The 19546-nt window shown below is 34.8% G+C and overlaps 1 protein-coding gene across 1 annotated transcript in view; it reads left to right on the top strand.

The window, feature by feature from the left end:
* The window catches only part of NCAM2 (neural cell adhesion molecule 2), a 337227-nt gene that overhangs the window by 280708 nt on the left and 36973 nt on the right, over positions 1–19546 (top strand). The window contains exons 14-15 of the mRNA XM_075494582.1: positions 14170–14289; positions 16209–16330. Of these exons, the coding sequence (XP_075350697.1) occupies positions 14170–14289; positions 16209–16330 (242 nt within the window). The remainder of the gene's footprint in view (positions 1–14169; positions 14290–16208; positions 16331–19546) is intronic.

Raw genomic sequence — 19546 nt, forward strand, 5'->3', positions numbered from 1 at the left:
AGGGTTTTTTTAAACAAGGTCCTGTCTGTCCTATTTTTTCACATGCATGTAACTTTTTTTTTTTAGGCACATTATAATAGAGAAAGGATTTTCTGTTACCCAAGACAAGTTTTTAAACTGTCGTGCTGTGTGTTATGTCTGGTACTGATGCTCCTTTTACTACATGTGCCCTTAAAGTTAGAGGAAATTATGTTCATGCCAGTGTTGATGAGGTAATTAAAACTTGAAGCTGTCTATCTCTGTGTTACACTTTTTACTTTTGAATTGGCTATACCAGTGAGAAAGCATGCATGTATGTAGGCAAATCTTATTATAATCCTTCTAGTCAAAAAATATTCAGTAAATTTAAAATAAGGTAATTTCATTTTCTCTTTTTATAATGTATATGACATTCCAAGCAATTAAATGGTTATTTTTTGTGTCTGTGCAGTTCAGGTTTTTGGGTAAAACTACTGAACTTCATTTTCTGTCCCTAAGCAAGACTTTTTGATAGACATCACATGAACAGACATTCTTTCAGAAGACTTTAGAAGTTTATTGTGCATGGTTTTCCACCAAGATTTCAGAAACACCATTATGCAAAAAACTATTCTTTCTTATGCTAAAATATAGCAATTACTGTATCTTGTTATTGTCATGGGGAGGAAATCTAATAGATAGATCAGTTAGAATTCTCATGGACTACATCTTAGGTTGTAGGTTTTGTACTTCCTGCATCTTTTGTACTGAAGCATGAAAGTATGCACCCCATTGATTACTAAAACACTTTCCCAGTGTAACAATGCTTCACCATTAAACTGGGAAGACTTTCAAATGGATTGCTGAGAGATATGAACCCCATATAATTCAATAATTTTCTTAGTGAGTTTAATGATTAAGAGAATGTATCTGTATAATTTGTAGACCAAACAGAAATAAATTGCAAATATTTTGGTAGGCTAAGTCAGCATTCAAAATTATTAGAATAGTTGAAAATCTTCAAGGCAGAATTCATTAATGTCTAGTGCAAGCTGCTAAAGTAGAAGGAAAAATGCGTTCATTAGCCTGTTCCAGTGGGAAAATACATTTTTAGTAAGTATTTGAGACATTGAATTCCTTGGCATATCTGTCAGATTTGGCTCCCTATGACACGAATTGTGATCATACTCAGTTCTAATATGACACTTGCTCTTTCTGAGGAGTGTTTCTGCGTTTCTGGAATATCACGTATGTACTCCAGAAATTTAGAAGTACCTGAAGTCTCAGAGATTTTTATACATGTTAAATGATGCCATAAGTCATTCAGAAAACATTTCTGGGTTGTGATTTCAGCTTTAGAATCTGATTCTCTATTTCGCAGACTGTTAGGCAGGCAGTTTAAGACCACTGAAAACATGGATGAAAAAAACCCTGTAAAACTAAACCCACACGTGTGTCACTTTATACCCAACTAGTACCACAGCAATTGACGCACAATATGGAGAATCTTAAAATGTCACATTGATTGTCACATTGTCAAATTTACTTAAATTATTGGTTTAATTTAAGAAATTGTCTATTGTCAATAGGAAATAATTGATAATATTGTAAAAAAAAATCATATATCATTCCTGATATCAGTTAATATACTTATGGTACTATTGCTAAGCCTAAACCTGTGGGATTTCTTTTTCAAAAGAAACTAGGTATTTAGTTTGATTCAAAAATAGTTTTCTCAACTTAAACCAGCTTTGAAATGATAAGAATGCGGGAGTTGCATATACATATGTTATTAAGCTATAATGATGTAAGATGCAATACAAATAACACAAATAAAAAGTCCTTAATTTTAATAAATCTAAATTCTTGGCATAAAATGGCATGATACGATTTGCAACATGTCATAAAATTAAAAAAAGAAAGAAAGAATGGATGCAATTTACAACCAATATAGATTACTATTAGATGGTAGGAAAAAGACCACTTTTTATCCAAATTAATTTGTGTGTATACCTGCATATAAGAAAATTATTCAGCCCTCTAATTCTGTTTCTATACTATTCTTGGCCTCCATCCAGCTTAATCTTTGCTGTAAAAGTCTCATGTGGATGGAAAGGTTGGATTGTAAATAAATGTCTTAAACTAAATTACATGGATGGATTAGAGAGACTGGAAAGTGAGGAGAAGTGTAAAGGGAAAGCTAGGTTTAAATATTTCACATTTTTATACAGACCTGCATCATCAGGAGAATGAAATGTACTTTTCCCATTCAAAGGTGAATAAAATGTCACGAGAAGAGAAGAAAACCCAGACAATTTACTTCACATCATGAGTTCATAACTAAAAGCAACTGTTATGCAGCTGTAACCACTGCCAATATCTGAGGCTACTCTTCTCTTCAATAGCTTGTAATTCTGTGTTTGCAATTGCATTTAGTCAAACAGTCAAAGCTCATTGCAAAATGTGATTTATGTTCAAGTGGGTTTTTTTTAAAGACACAGACTTGAAAATCTGTAAGAACAAATGCAATATGCTTTGATTGCAAGAAGAATGTAGTAAATATTTTAATAAGCTATTAAATGGAGAATCAGTAATTCCAAATATATTTCACCTGGTCCTTCTCTGTTGTGATAACTCTTGGCTACTCCCTATTTAGACCTTTTCAGGCTTTTTATGATGGCACACTCTCATGACAATTTGCAGCTAACAAGTTGATCTGATGTAAGGGTCTTACTGATCTGGCTTGTAAGGGTAAATCTTGTTAAGTAGAGTGATGCAATGCTATATTGGATATGAATAACTGATAAATGAGATGCATGGTGCAGCTGCAAATTTTGCCTTTCAAATCTGTATTGTATTCATCTACATTTATTTTATATTGCCAATCTGCTTACAAAAATGTAAAGTACATTTATGGAATATTTATGCGTATATAAACTTCTGCTGTGTTTTGTAATACAAAACAGAAGAGTGTTCCTGGAGGACAGAGTATTCTTTAAGTCTTTTCAAGGTCATTGAATGACAGAGTAGTTATGAATGGAGTTTTCCTTCTGCCACATACAACAATGAGCAACAGAGAGATAGCATAGAGAGATAGCATTTATCACTTTTTTCCTCTCTACTCTTTTCTTTCTCCATTGGCAAGAAATAAAGTATAGTATGCAGGAGTAGGATAGGGATGAGGAAGAAAAAGTTATGAATGAAAATTATCTTTGCATGTAAGAAGCAAAACAACTGCTGTTGAAATCATCGTTCATGTCAGCCTTGAGGTCTTTGCTTTTTCACAGTAGTGAATGTCATAAAAGACACATTTTAAGATCACATTTTAGTCCCTTTGCTTGTCACTGGGAGGATAGCCTCTGATGATAGCAGTCATCAGGAGCTGGTTTATTCTTACCTCAAATGGTGATAGGTTTTTGCCAGCTCCTGCATTTGGTAACAGAGCAAGTAGAGTCACTTTTTCTCACACTTCGCATGCTCCAGAGTTGAAAATTGCATGGGTTAGAGGAATGAAAGGCAGAACTCCTGTGTCATAACCTGCTCCTAAGTAGCTCCTAAGACTGCAGCAACATACCTTGATCATGGCACAATTAGTATTAATGAGAGCTTCCAGTTTAAAAAATCTTGTCAGTGATAATATACCATTCAAGAGAAGTGCATAGGAGACTACATTTGTTGGCATTCAGACTAAGTGTCTGGTTTGGAACATCAAATTGAGCAAGTAAAATAAGTAGTTTAGAAAAGAGAAAATCATGTACATTCAATTTCTAATAATGAATTCAGTGGTATGTTACAGTACATAATTCTCTGTAAATAGGTAAAACTGAGAAAAGACATGTAGGTTTTATATATGTTGTTCTGTTTATTACTATTAGTACACAGAATTATAATAAAATTGAAAAGTGTTGGAATTTTAAATAGCAGTCTCAACTGAGATGCAAGGCTTGCTAACAGATATTAATTTGCCTATAAAAAAATCTCTACTTCTCCGAGCACAGTATTAGAGCACAATATTTTCATTCCTTTGTGCTCTGCAGATATTCCTTTTGCTTAGCATTAAGAATTCCTGAATTCTTGACATCTGTCTTGGAGATTTGTAAGAGTACTGATATATTTGTAGTAATGACTAAAGAGTAATTAATTTTCTTAGGTATTTTGGGTGCATCTGGTTAAGAAAGAGCATCCTTATTTGTATCTCTAACACGGTGCAGTTTTGTAACACCATAAGAAAACTAATAAATTGCATGAAACATAAGAAAACTATTCTATTCTATTCTAGTGAATTACATGAAACATCTTAAATCTGTTGCAAAGTCTCAAAGGAACAAAAAGATCATTGTAGCTCTGCAGAACTTGGCTGATAATAGGAAGAACGTGCAGGTGTTAAAAGTAGACTGCTGTCAGTATTTTCTTATACTTGGAAGGCATTTTCCATGAGGTTTTTTGCTTTTTTTTTTGTGAAAAAAACCACAGAAGATATTTGGACCAGTAATCAGTTATTAGTTTAGGATAAGTTGTTAGTTTAGATCTGAGTTATGCCCTGCTCTATTAAAAGTAATCACCAGGAGCTTACCCAATCTTACCGGCTTCAAACGGCAGTTGTACCACACTGAAAGAAACTTGCCTGCTCAGCCTTTTGAAAAAAGATCTGAGCTCACTCTGTGTTGTTGGTCAAGCGGAGACCAGCTCCAACTAAAGCTGTGCACCTGGGCGCAGTTCTGCCCTCAGATTGGCAAGCCCCGTTTGCCAGTGACTGTGGTAACGCAGAAGTGTGGAGTCAGCATTGACTCAAATGGGAGGGCTCACAGACCCACCAAATGTCAATGTATTGCAAGAATGTATACCAAGGTCTCCCATACCTGCCTTTCTCAAATAGTAATATTGTCCTCAAAACTATGTGGACTTGCTACACCATTAGCCAGCATATACACATTCGACCTAACGTATTCCAGATGCACCATGGAAACTACGGTGGACTTTGTGCTTAGAAGATACAAGGTTTGTCTGCTATGAATGCAAGTGAGGACTACCTCACCTTCTTTCTCAAGATCTCTCAGTCACGAAGAAATCACGGATGGAGTTTTGAATGTAGGAGACTCTTTTCAACTCCAGCTTTGTGTTGCAAATTTCAAATGGGATATTAGTTCACAACAGGATCTCCAATATAGGAACAGCAGAAAAAATGGGCAGGAAAAACTGAAATAAAAGTAATTCTTTCTGCCCTACAAGGGAGTGTAAAAGATTCTAGATTCTGGCATATGTGAGATAGACTGGGATAGGATACAGTTTGATTTATACAATTGAAGAACGAGAGGAAGTGGTGTAACTGTGGCAAGCATAGAAGAAAGGAAGTATGCACTCATAGCTGACCCCCAGCCTGCCCCTTCAAAATATACTCCTTCTTTCAGTAATCCAGGGTAAATTTCAGACCTTGATATAAGACAGGGAATACATAGTGGCATTAGCTCAAATCTAACAACCAGCATGTTCTCTGTAGTCTCCTAATAAATGAAATCCCTGTTCCCCTTAAAAGACCCTGTTTTATCTTCTGGGTCATTGTTGTGGTTTAACCCCAGCCAGCAACTAAGCACCACACAGCCACTCGCTCACTCCCCTGCAGTGGGATGGGGGAGAGAATAAGAAGGGTAAAAGTGAGAAAACTCGAGGGTTGAGATAAAGACAGTTTAACAGGGAAAGCAAAAACTGTGCATGCAAGCAAAGCAAAGCAAGGAATTCAGTCACTACTTCCCATTGGCAGGCAGGTGTTCAGCCATCTCCAGGAAAGCAGGACTCCATCACGCGTAACGGTTACTTGGGAAGACAAACGCCATCACTCCAAATGTCCCCCCTTTTCTTTCTTCTTCCCCCAGCTTTATATATTGAGCATGACATCATATGGTATGCAATATCCCTTTGGTCAGCTGGGATCAGCTGTCCCAGCATTGCCACTCCCAGCTCCTTGTGCACCCCCAGCCTACTCACTGGTGGGGTGGTGTGAGAAGCAGAAAAGGCCTTGATGCTGTGTAAGCACTGCTCAGCAATAATGAAAACATCCCTGTGTGTGTTTTTAGCACAAATCCAAAACATAGCCCCATATTATCTAATCTGAAGAAAATTCACTCTATCCCAGACAAAACCAGCACAGTCACCTCCTAGTAAGCATTGGTTTTAGCCTTGACGGGTGTTCAAAAAGAGAAAAAAAAAGGGATAAATGAAACAGCATAAATTATCTTAATAAGGGCCTTAATGGCCCTTCTGCAATGAGATTAACACAGTTATTCCTTTACTATGTAATTTAGTATACTCACTCAATAAAGTATTACTTTCTTAGAAGACTTAATTCTATTGTCTTTATGTGTTCATATTGCCAATGGAAGTTCAGGTGTATTCAGTGGCCTAGAAATTTTTGCTATAGGAGAATTTTAAAATTAATGTCTACAGAAAATAAATATGATTTATGAAAGGTTTAACTTAATCAGATTTTATATTTAGCAGTGTAATTTGTACTATTAAAATTGCAGCAATTATAGTCACATAAATATTTAACAATGAACCCTCATGCTGCCATACTGAGAATGTTAGTCATGTTAGAAAGGATTTTGAACAATACCTTCTTCTTGCAAGACTGGGGGAATATCTGGTAGCAGTCCAAATCCCCATTGATTTTACTGTATTGCTTTATTGTTTCATAAAAAGTTTTAAGTGTAGCCCTTTTCAAGTGGCTGGCCATTTCTTCAAGCAGTAGACTTTAAAATCCTTGCATTAAGAACTGCACAATAGTTTTATAGCAGAGGAGAAAATGGGGTTCCAAGAACCAAGGTAGTATTCCCCTTTAATTTATAAAAGTGTAGAAAGATTGGTTGTAAGAAACATCTGGAGTATATCTGGTCCAACCTCCTGCTTGAAGCAGGACTGGTGCCAATCCTAGATCAGGCCAGGTATGGCTTTGTCTAACTCAGTCTTAACCCCCAAGGATGGAGTTTCCTCACCCTGTTGTCTTGGTGTAGCCTGTTGCAGTGCTTCATTTCTCTCCCAGTGTGTAAGTTTTTCTAATATCTGGTCTGAACGTGCCAAGCTGCAGCTTGTGACTGTTGCCCCTGTTATGCTATTTGCCACTGTTGAGAGGAGTCTCACACTATTGTTTCTGTCTCCACTGCGAAGGGCTGGTAGGTGACTGTTCAATTACCCCTTGGCTTTCTCTTCATCAAACTAAATAAGCTTCGGCATCGATGTATTGTTCATGTGCCCTAGGCTCCTCTGCTTGGACCCTATCTGGTTTCTTTTTGTTCCTGGACTCACAATCCCAGGTTTGGTCCTACCAGCAGTAGCTAGAGTGGGACAATAAACTTCCCTCAATCTGCCACCTCCAAATACAGCCCAAGTAGGCAGTCTGCCATGCTGGTGGCAGTGACCTATGCAGCCTTGTCTGGATGTGTTGGCTTGCTGCATGCATCTGTTCCTACACGAGCCTTTCAGCCTGACCAGAAAGACCCTTTCACCCCTGCTCCAAAGACCTACAGTTATCTTTGATCTAATCGAGGTTTCTATTGAGCATCTTCTTGGTGCCTGCATGGGTGAACATCAATGAATAGTGTTAGCCAGATGAGACTCTGCAGTCTGTAATTCTGCAGCTGTTTTTCCCTCAGTTTAATTAGAGAACTGGGATTCGGGCTTGTGTGTTTTAAACTACAGGAATGTGATCAGTTCTTCTAAGGTCTGAGCCAAAGTTCACCAGTCTCCAGGAGATTAATTTCCATAATTTTGACTGACTTGAGTTAATGCTTCTAAATTTTAGGATAATAAAAGATTTTCCATTAATGAAAGTTGTTTAATATATCATCAAATAAATTTCAACATTTCAGAACACCCACAATCCTATGCAAAAAAAAAATTGAAAAAAGTATTTCTTAAAAGCTGGTTCTAAAATAATTATTTATTTAATAAATAGAATGAAGGGCTTGGAGGTACTTGGTACTTGGAGGAGACCTGACATTTTAAAGGTTAGGTTATTCAAAGAGCATTTGTTTTTGAAATGCATTTAAATTCTGTGTTTTTAAAGCTCAATATGTATTTCCATTTTAGCCTATCGAATTGTGTAAAGAATTGCTTTACTGAGTATAGCTTTGTTTTGCTCAACAAGATCTTCTTACAGGGAATATCAACTGTTTCAAGTACTCTCTCTCCCAGACTTTTATATGGTGATACCTAGTAAGTTTTTAATTGTCCATTCTTTCTTTCTCCTCTCCTTTCCCCCTTCCGTTCCTGTCTCTCTCCTCCCTTTCCTATTCCTTCCCCTCCATTTCCCTTCCCCTTAAGATATAGAAGTACCTTTTATGGAAGTTAACGGCATTTTTAAAGATTTGGTATTAAGCTTGATGGCTTTGGTCATCATAAATGTAGTATAGGAAATTGTAAAACTAAAAAATTGGAGAAGGGGATAGAAAAGGGAGGGGGTTTTTTTGCTTTTGTGGGTTTTTTTTCCAAAAAAGATATCCTAATACTCAATAAAGCTTTGAGTATCTGTGTATTGTAATGTACATTATTACAGTTGAGGGAAAGCAGCACATCCTCTCAGCTTGATAAAAAAATATGTTGTCTTTATTCTCTGCTGCAAAAAAAATAATTTTGTAAGTAAGATACTTCTTACTAAATACTAAACCAACATCTAATGTGTTTGTGTACATTACAGTTGAATAGAATGTAACCAAAATAGCAACATAAGATATTTATAAATTAACAATACAGAAACAATTGAATAAAAGTGATGTTGTGTCAAACCTGAAGAAAGGGAAGCTGACTTGTGGAGCAAAGTATTGGGTTATATAAGAATATACCAAAATTAAAGGAATTAAAGAGAAAGGAAAATTCGCCTACATCAGTTTTAATGCTGATTTGGGGCCTGTACACAAAATATTAAAGCAATTTTTGCCGAGTGCATTTTTTATATCAACTACTGAAAAGTACTTTATAAGGAAATTATTCATGTTAGTGAACATTATATTATATTAATTATACCTGACCTGCTACACTATTTATCTTTATTCACAGGCAATTGTTTATATTCACAGTTAATTAAACCACTACCACTTTTATTCCAAAATAATGCAATGATTATATATTATAGTGCAAAGAATGATGGAAATTCCTGACAGAGCCATTCCCTCTGCTTTTTTTAAATGGTTACATTTGTTTCTGAGTATACATTTTAGGGAATGACTTAAGGCTCGATCCTGTTTCAATATATATTAATCGAAGTTACACCAATGATTTTGCTGGCAGTAGGATTCACTGCCATTATGTTTTTTCATATAATGTGCAACTTGAAATATTTTCATTATTAAAGTTCATTTATTTGTGTTAGTTGAATTCTGACATTGTAGCCATATGTTTGAATCAGTATTTATGAAATTAATGGTTATTTGGGCAAGGCAGACAGATGGAACTGAGACAGTGTGACTGTTTCTGTATATGAATAAACATTTTGCCTATTGTGTAGCAAAATCCTTTTTTGTTTTTTTTCCTGTATTTCTCCCCGGTGGGAATTTCTAACTTCATTTTGTCAACACTTCTGTGTGCTAACTCTGTGAGGCTCAGCTAGAAAAAGAGTTTTTATACTCTTCCTCCTATTGTGCTAACACACAGATTAAACAAAATCGTGTTGCTCATCCCAGGCAGACAGGTGTTTTGGGAGAAGTTCCTCAGATCGTGTGACATCTACAAAAGTCTGAGACGTTTGTACATAACCTTAATGCTATACTACCATAGGTTCCTCACCGTTCTCCTCATATATCGTACTAACATAGATTCCTCACTGCTCTCTTCCCATGTCTTTTTCTTCTGTCCTTAAAAGAACATGAGTCATCATCACAGAGAAACCTTTTTAAGCTTCATAAAAATGCTATTCGTTTTTTCCTCTGAAAGAGATTCAAGTATTTCCAGGGGACTCAGTTTTTCCTTGAGAGTAGCAAAATAATGAGTAAAAGGTGCAGCAAAATACTGCTAAATCAAAACACTCCATTTATTAACCTGCACTGTATTTGATCTGCATTCAGTCTGCGTAGTAATGGAGATTCAGACTAGAGGAAAAGAAATAGGAAAAAAACCCTATCCTAAAATTTGTAATGCTTCTTTGACAGAAATTTTGCACTGCTGCAACTATCTTAAATATATGAGTGATTATGATATTTCAGCAATGGTATATCTCAGCTACTTTGTTTCAAAATAAATTTATATCCTACTTTACTTAGATCTGACATCCTCAAGGGATTGAATTCAGAACTGGAGTAACATTTTCTATGCAACAGGTAGCTCTCCAATGAGAAAAATGTATTGAAGTGATATTTCTGTTAATTAACCTCATATAAGATCTACTTTGGGATTAATGTAGTGTAACTGTACTATTAGTTCCCCTAACCTTCCTTGCTTTGGTGACGGTTTATGTAATATATCAGTCTTTAAAAGATTTCTGAGGTAGATTTCCTTTGGTGAAAAGACAATTTAATATGCCAGACATTTCCCCTCTCATTCTACTGTAATAAGATAATATAAACAACCTACCCCTGACCAGAAAAGCAGCTGGGGATTTTTGTTTTGTTTTTACTGACTCGGATTTATGGTACAATTTATTTCACAGCAAATCTTGTGTCAGATGTTGTTTTCCTATGGTTCATCTTGATAGCAGTTAAAATTCTACAATAATAAAATAAGCTTTTCTAGCTGAAATGCTTACACTCTGTGTTTGAAATAGTTCTGAATTTTTGTCTATCTAGCTAATCTAATATAAATTTTTGTGGGGTTTTTTTTTTGTACTGTGTTCATCCTTTAATGTTTTAGATTTGCTTGCAAATTAGAAGAATCTGTATAATAAAAAACAAGGACTCTATTTTTAATGTTGCATAAACTGTAGGATTCTTGCCACAGATTAGGTTGAACTGAATTTTGCTATTCGGTAAGGTTTAGTTCTTTTTGGTTGTTGTGTTTCTTTTTCAATTCTGGTCTACGAAATTAAAACAAAAAATGTTCCTTGCATACCCTGTCAAAAATATTTATAATTTTGTTTTGAATTCTCTATACAGCATATTAAAACAAAACCAAAATAACTGGTAACTTCTTGTGTCATGATCTTCTCCGAGGGTACCATGTGACTTGCAGCCTCCCTGTCTATCTTCTTATAAGTGGAAAACACTAAGGTCTGAGATGTTGTGCATCATGTTAATTGAGCCCAGCTATACCTGTAGAGTTCACAAAAGAATCTTCTGTTTTTTTCTCTTTGGAGTAGTTCTTTGAAGTGTACTTCTCAATGTAACAGTCACTATGTGAATAATCCCACCAAAATCAATTAGTCTACAAAATTGAATGCTTCAAATAAATCAGGTAGATACTATGATTAAGAAGACAATATAAAAACAGAAGCTGATCAATAGGACAGGTAGAAAAAGACTGAAAAAATTCAAATCATATTCTGAAAGGAATAAAAGAATTTCACTTTCAGTATATTTGGGACTTGATACAGGCCAATGAATATGCGAATGGCATAATTCATGCATACAGTATGCAGTGGACCAATTTTTTCATGTTCATATACTGGAAGTGAAACTGCTATGTTTCTTTCAGAATATTATTTGAAATTTTACAGCTTATTACTTCAGTGATCATTGAAAACTGTAATCAAAATACCATTGTGGCCAGGGCTGTGAGCTATGGACTCCTGTAAGAAGAGTTTTGTTTGTATATGGAAAGATGAATAAGCTGATTTTATACTTAAATGACAGATACCTATCTTAAAAAAAATTAACTAATTTATTAAGTATGTTCTTCCATTCCCAACATATCTCAAAAATGTAAAACACTTAGCAAGCAGTGAAAGCTTTCGCTACTCTCAGATTACTTTTAAGCCCTGCACTTTTGTTACATACTGTGGGATAGTTCCTTAATCATACTTAATTATTCTAAATATTAATCATACTTAATTATTCTAAATATTAAGGAGGACATATTATAATTTTTCTTCCTACGTATAAAATATATCCACATCATACCATCACTGATACCAAGTGGTTCCAGTTTTTAAGGACATATTCTGTCATCAGATTTAGTTGGGTTAATTACATAAATGTATTTGTAGGAGTCATTGCATCTAGACACATAGTGCTGTGCAGGAGATTCTAAAGTAGACACTGATTCTTTAAATACTGCATTTATAAGTAATTTTATTCATGTAGATAGGCCCCAGAAGTCACTCAAGTGTTTATAGAATTGGATCCTTAGTTTTTATGTAGTTAACACATTTGCGTTTTATTAAGTATAGACTCATAGTCATGCTTTTATGTTGTTTCAATTTTAAAAACATTTACAGTAACACTAATTTTTAGTATGCCCTAAGGTTTATTTTCAGTGAAATTATTCAGCCTTGGAAAGTAATCATGGCTGAAAGGCAAGTCAAACACTGCTACCGCTTGGTTTAAGTTTTAAATTTCATTTTACCATAACTGAATGTTATATATCATAATCCTTCTCTTCTCCAAATTCTATTCTTATTCTCATGACGGTACTTTATTTTTTCATGACATGGTTATACTTTATAGTTTGATATTTTTAAATCTCATGAAAATAATAAAGCTAAAATGCGCTGGAAGACATACAGTTCTACTGTTTTGTTTACAAGAAAGCAGTTATCATGTTTCAATGGCAAATTCAAGCAAAGTGCTCATAATAGAGTGTGAAATGTAAAAGTTACTGTTTTTCCAAAATTCATTAAATCCCTTTAGCTCCACATGTAATGGGACCTGTGTCTGTCTGCTGCAGAAACTAAAGAAATAGAAATTCTAATATATCGGGACTCAAAAGAATAACGAAGAGTACTGACAGAAATGATTATACTTTCATTAAATACAGAACTTGAAAAGCAAGCCTAAAGCAGCTATTAAAATACTCCTTTATAATGAAAAAAAAATAGGCTCCCTAGAGACTGAGAAGGAGACTGGCTCTTTCTCAAGACATTGCAATTCTATATCTTCTTGTAAGATAATACAGCCCCTGCTTTTCTGGGCAAGACAAATACTGATGTGCTTCAAGTAAAGTCCATCCAATTTATGTCCATTCCCCAGTATGAATCTGACATCTGGAGAGCTCATCACAGAGGTGACAAACAGCAAGCAGGCAATTGCTGTAGAGACAATAAAAAGAAGCTTTCTTGTAAAGGCAGGGTAATGGTCCAAGAACTCTGTGTGGAATGAAGTTTCCAGGTCCATATTCAACACTGATATTAGTAATATACACACTATTACTATGGTAATATATAATACTGCATTCCCATAAACCATCTTGGAATCCAACGTCCTTTTCCTGAATTTTCTTTCTACATTTGTTGCTGTACATTGCAGCAACAATATTCTTAGTACAATATTGGTTTTGGGAAGTTTTTCCCTCTATTTTCTGCTTCTGATGGCATCTCCAGGTTGAATCCTAGAGATAGGTTAAGGCTGTGTGAAAGATTGCTGCCAGAGATTCAGTCTTGATTTCTGAAAGCATGTCCTAAGTTCAAACCCGTTTGCTTCCCAAATCACTTTTTTTGTTATAACTTAATATGCATTTCCATACACCTCCTCTTAAATATGTACAAACATGCCTAATTTGCTTTCAGGTCCTTAGTAGGTAACTCAGGACTCTTCCTTTGATCATCATAGCCACCTGTCATTTTAGGTCTTGAATACATGATTGAACTGGCAGAGCATGTGCACATAGATGCATCCAGGAATGTAGAGCGATGATGGTTGACACTGCTCTCCATGAGGGAGAAATGGCAAGTTATGAACTGTGTGAAGGTGCCTTGAATGTGCATCAGATGCCCGTTGCCACCTAGGAGAAAGGAAACTTCCATAATATTTTGCCAGATTCATGTCTCCTGTGCTCACAATCCAAACATAAAATACCCCATCAAGGTCCTTAATTGTTGCCTATGGCTTCTGTAACACTGACATTAAATTATTTCAGAAGCATAAATTGCTCAGTCACAACAATAATTTTATGCAGATGAAAACAAAGGGCCATTAGCACTCAACAAGAAAGCTAAGTTTGGAACCACAGGACTATTAGAAAATGGGACTCTAAGTTGCAAGTGAAGCAAAGAAATTATGAAATATATTTACTTTTTTTTTTAATTTATTGCTTCATCAAATTTTGTTCTCATATTTTTTCTTCCCTTTCCTTTAGCAATGGTTGTTCTCAGCAATTTGGAACCAAATACTACATATGAAATCAAAGTAGCTGCTGTAAATGGAAAAGGGCAAGGAGAGTATAGCAAAATCGAGATCTTTCAGACCTTACCTGTCCGTGAGTAATATCTGTGCTATTAAATGATAATGTAAATGATTATTAGAATATGTTATCTCCAGATCAGCTAATAATTTCAAGTATGATTCACTGTAGATAATGTTTTGTATTTACACACTACTTCCCAGTGTATAACATCAATCTTTACATTGTTTCTCAGAAATCATGTTTTGTTCCTCTTATTCCCTCCACCAAGTAGTATGAATGAACTTAAATTGGGTAATTTCTCCCATTATCTATATTTTTGAGACTTAGACAAATCTTTGTTTAATATTCAAGAGCACAAACCATGAAAGATATTAGATTAAGGACTTTTTTCTCATTTACACCCAGGGTGTTATACACATCTGTGAGAAATTAATTGGCCCTTTCCGGAGACATTTCTTCAGCAAACTATGCTGCCACAAGTTTTGCAGTTATCAAGCCTTAAACAGAAATCTTAAGCTATGGAAAAATGATGAGAATAAATTGTTTTAACTATGATTACATGCAGATGACAAATGCTACGAAGCCAATTCTATATTTGTAGTAGCCTTTATAGGCAAGAAATTCAGATTTAAATATTAAGGGCTAATGAAAAATATTTTTCTCAAATTACTTTTAAATAGAAACAATAATAAATAAATTAAACACAAAGGGAGAAGAAAAATAAAGGAACTACTGGATGGCACTATATAGTACTCAAACAAATATACCAAAATACATCAGCAACTATTACTAGACTAGCCTTTCATAAATCTGTTGCAACTGAACTGTTTTCTGAGTAGGGCGTTACTCAGTATAGTTAACAATACTGGCCCGAATGGAATGAACAATAAAAGTCACACAACTACAAAGAACACAAAATATTTCTGTGTTACTATATTATGTTCTTATTGATATATTTCTTCTGTCCAAACCCGGTAACTTGGCAGATTTCAAATTTCTTTTTGATTAAAGCATATGCATATTCTAAATACATTGAATGACAGATAAAATAATTTGCTATTATTCATATGGAACATCATACCTGATAAAAAAGTGATAGAAACTGATAGAAATCATATATATGTTATCTGATAGAAAGCTAGGCAAATTCTATGTTGAGTTCTAAGTCAATTTATCTTTACTATGATAAGGGATAAACACAAATGTTACAAATATTTCTAAAGGAACTGTATCTCTCTGGGTGAATGCAAATTTACAGATATTTTGAAGATAAAACATGTCAGTATGACAACACATGTTCATTTAGGATCTGATCTAAAGCTTTATAATAGGCATTGCATATAGAAATGATAATTAGTCTGTGAATTTCCATTAGCAAAGTGACTTAAGCTGGCTATTAACCCATCAGTTGTACATTTAAGATTATTTTTATCTTTTCATTATAGAGGAAATTGGTTTTACTTTTGGAAATCTTATTCTTTATATTTATTCTTAATATAGACTATTCTAAAAGTATCTAATTTTGCCTTGGCACATTTATCGAAGAGTTAAGTTAGCTAGTATCTGTATAACAATTTAGATCTCACACATGGGTCTAAAGCTCATGCTTAATGTTAAGGTTGCTTTCCTGTAAGATAGTGTTACTCTTAAACTTCAGCGTGACTAGCAGCTCGCCAGCCTTGCTGAATTGATGGCTAAATCATTTCTGAAGTAAATTACATTTGAAAGTGTCAAAAGTCAGAAAGTCTCAAAGAAACAAATACTTCTTTCATACGTGAAGTAATTTTGTTTCCTTGTGTGAGATAATTAATCTGCATTAGAACATACTTTAAGCAAAATATTTAACACACTTACTAAGGATGTTCTGCAGTGCTTGGAGGGATCATATTGATTTTAAAGATTTTGATTATTGATCTTGTGGACAAGCTCCCAGCTGTAATTTAAGACTTATTGCTGAATTATTATTATCTACTATTTTTTCCCTTGTTTAGGGGAGCCAAGCCCCCCTTCAATTCATGGACAACCAGGAAGTGGCAAGAGTTTTAAACTTAGCATAACTAAACAAGATGATGGAGGTGCCCCCATTTTGGAATATATTGTCAAATACAGAAGTGTAAGTATTTCTGTTAATCAATATAGGTGGGTTTTGCTTAGTAATATCTGCTTTTAATGTAGAGAAGACTGTTGATATGATTTGAAATGTAACAAAATCGTTTGCATACCACAAAAAGAAAAAAAGATACAGTATAGTATGTTTTCTCTTGTGACTAGGTTGCTAATGCCAGATTCTTTTCTTTTTCTTTTTTAATAAGGAAAAACACTCTGCTCGTCCTTAATGTATAACTATAACTTAATGTATAACTTGTTCATTCTAACAAGAAAACTATATTCTCTGTTTTGTTACATGGTAAATGAGGAACATTAGTGTTCAGCTCTCAAAAGTGTGCAGTAAATCAGCAGACGTTAAAGTTACATAATTAAGGGTTGTTTGAACAGCAAATTATTAACCTATTACAAATGCATCTGTATTGGTAGACAGCATCCTAGAGATAGAAAGCTATATTCCAGTGCTCCATATTAATTTTAAATGAGATTAATTATCTGATCATGTTTCATATTTCTGTCTTCTTAGATTCCAAGGGTCAGCTTAAAAAAGCCATATAATTGACAAATTGTTAGGACTTTCATGAGTTTCAGTGGACATATCAGTTCTTTAACAGCCATCGTGCAGAGTTTATTGGTCTTCTGTCAGCTAGAGTCTGATTTGGTGTTCTCACCAAAGTTTAGAAAGCAGGCTTTTCTGCAATGTGTAATTTCTTTTTCTATTAAAAAAAAAAATGTAGAGCTTCTTATTATTAAAGTAGCTAAAATATCCTTCCTTTCCTGATATACTATAGAAACAATTGGGTTGAAGCAGTAGCTATACAGCTGGCAAAAGCAATGAATTTAATTCAGAAGTGTGCATTTTCTAATGACTTCTTTGTGTTCTTTTAGGAAGACTATACTACTTTTATCTGACTAGACCCAGTAAAAAGACATTTTACCGGAGTGCAATAGCAGATTTACATGTCAATTTTGAGAGTCTAAAAGAGATTGGGAATGTAACACTAGATATTTAGACATGTTAAACAGAAGGTAGTGAGGACTGTATTTAACAGAAATAAGCAATCTTTGAGAAATTAAACACAGAACCTGTTTTAGTATTCCTAAAAAGGAAAAGCCAGTTCCTTATTTTGTAATAGTTTTGGTCACATTTCTTGATGTTTCCTATAATGTAACTTTTTGATGATATTTCTGGGATTATCCAAGTGCTAAACCTGGCATGTAAAATGATTTTCCTAAGCTAAGTATAAGCAAAGAAGATGGGTAGCTCCAAATCAATTGAGAAAAATTTGGTAGAGCTTTTGAGAGTAGCCTGAAGGAATAACCAGCAGTTATTCTGATATCACTGATCCCTAAATCTTAATTGATCTTCTTAAATGACTTTCAGTCCAGTGAGTACAGTTGGCATAAAAGAAATGTAATTATAAAGAAGAGAGAGGGTAGTAAAATATGCAATACAAGATACAATGCAGTTTTGTGGGATTGAGCTTCCTAGTTAGATTACAACACCTCTAAGTATTTATAATTGAGAACTTAAGAAAATAAACCATTTGGATAGAATATGTACGTATAGTATATGTAATTAATCTGTTTCTGTGATTTAAGCAAGCTAAATTATTTTGAATCTATCATGAATATTTTTGGAAACCTGATTTTGATCTAGTGTTTTGACTAAGGTACAATATTATAATATAAAAGATCGCTTTTCATGTGTATTGTTGAAAGACAAATGTACAGTTTAAGCAGTAACTGGAAACTTAATAGGTTACTGAAGAAGATAGCTTTTACTTGGACCTCAAATCCATATCTCCTTAAGCTTCCAACTGAAAAAGCAATTTGACTAAATTAAAGGCCTTCCTACAACAAAAAAGCACAATATTTTTTTTGTGTTTTAATCAGAATGAATGGATGCTATTTAAAGTTCTTAATTATCTGTTGACTGCTTCTCTTCTATCTTCCCCATTGGTTGTATTTATTTCCTATAACTCTTGCCAGCCTCATTATTAGCACCTGGACCAACGTATTTGCTTGCATGTTTAAAGAGCATATTAGATAACAAGCTATACATCAGTGGCTTTTTCTTCTTTGTGTTTCATAACAGCTTATGTCTTATTAAGAGTCAATTCCCTCATATTTAAGTTTTATACAGATTTTTTTTTTTCAAAACTGGGAGGACAGCCTTTAAAACATTATAGCAATATTATAGCCTGGTTTAGGGCAGTTGGTAAGTTTTATTTTTCTGGTAATCACATGTTTCATTCTGTGAAACATTGCTTACCTAACATCAGTTTATTCATATTATGGGCAGGACTTACTAACTATAATCAGATAATAAGAAGCTTCACTTTTTGTTCTGTATTCCAGAGAAGTAGGTACTATGCAATTTTTATGAGTAGCAGCCTCAAGTTGATTCATGCTGGTGCACAAAGAAAGTCAAGACAGTCTTACAGAGCCTCACTGATGGAGTCTGAAGCTGATGGTATACATTGACTTCAAAGTTACCTTAGGAAAGAATAGGAGGAGAGAGAGAAAGAGAAGGGAAAACTGCTCCCCAGTAGCCAGCTGGGCAAAGCAGTGATGAGGATTCCCTAGACAAGCATCCTGTCCGGTGCAGGAGGTGGCCCCCCAACCACATTTCTCATAGTAACCGTGTAATTTTAATGGGGACCAACTCAAGCTCCCCTTTGGTTCTTCCTGCTTATGGTGCTATTAACGTTGGTTGGGGCACATATGATGATGTGCTGGTGTTGCACAATAGATGTTAAGCTTCATGCATGCAAATTACTGGGGAAATGTGTACTGAATTTGTAAATGGCTATTATCTGCTGTGTTATTTACCAAGCACTATAATAACGAACTAAAAGCTAGAGGGCAGGGTTGAAGAGGTTGTACAGACTAAGGGCAAGGTGAGGAGATAAGGAAGACCAGGAGGAAGGAGCACCTGGGATACAGGGGAGAGACTGCCACAGCAGCTCAGGGCAAGTGGGTGACCAGGCACAGACCTGTAAGAGAAAGGCAGGCTACAAAGCAGCCTTTGGAAGGTATTACACAGGTTAAGCTTAGCACCAGAAACAGCATGCAAAGAATGTGTGATCACCATACAGGAATAATCACTTACGCATGAATCACACAGTCACAAGCAAAACTTTGTGCTTACTGCTCAAGTGCATTTTGACTGTGATGGATATGCTGGAGCTGCACATGTTGCAATTGTGATTTTGTGCTT

Source organism: Mycteria americana, chromosome 1 (genome assembly GCF_035582795.1).
Source record: "Mycteria americana isolate JAX WOST 10 ecotype Jacksonville Zoo and Gardens chromosome 1, USCA_MyAme_1.0, whole genome shotgun sequence".
Lineage (NCBI taxonomy): Eukaryota > Metazoa > Chordata > Aves > Ciconiiformes > Ciconiidae > Mycteria > Mycteria americana.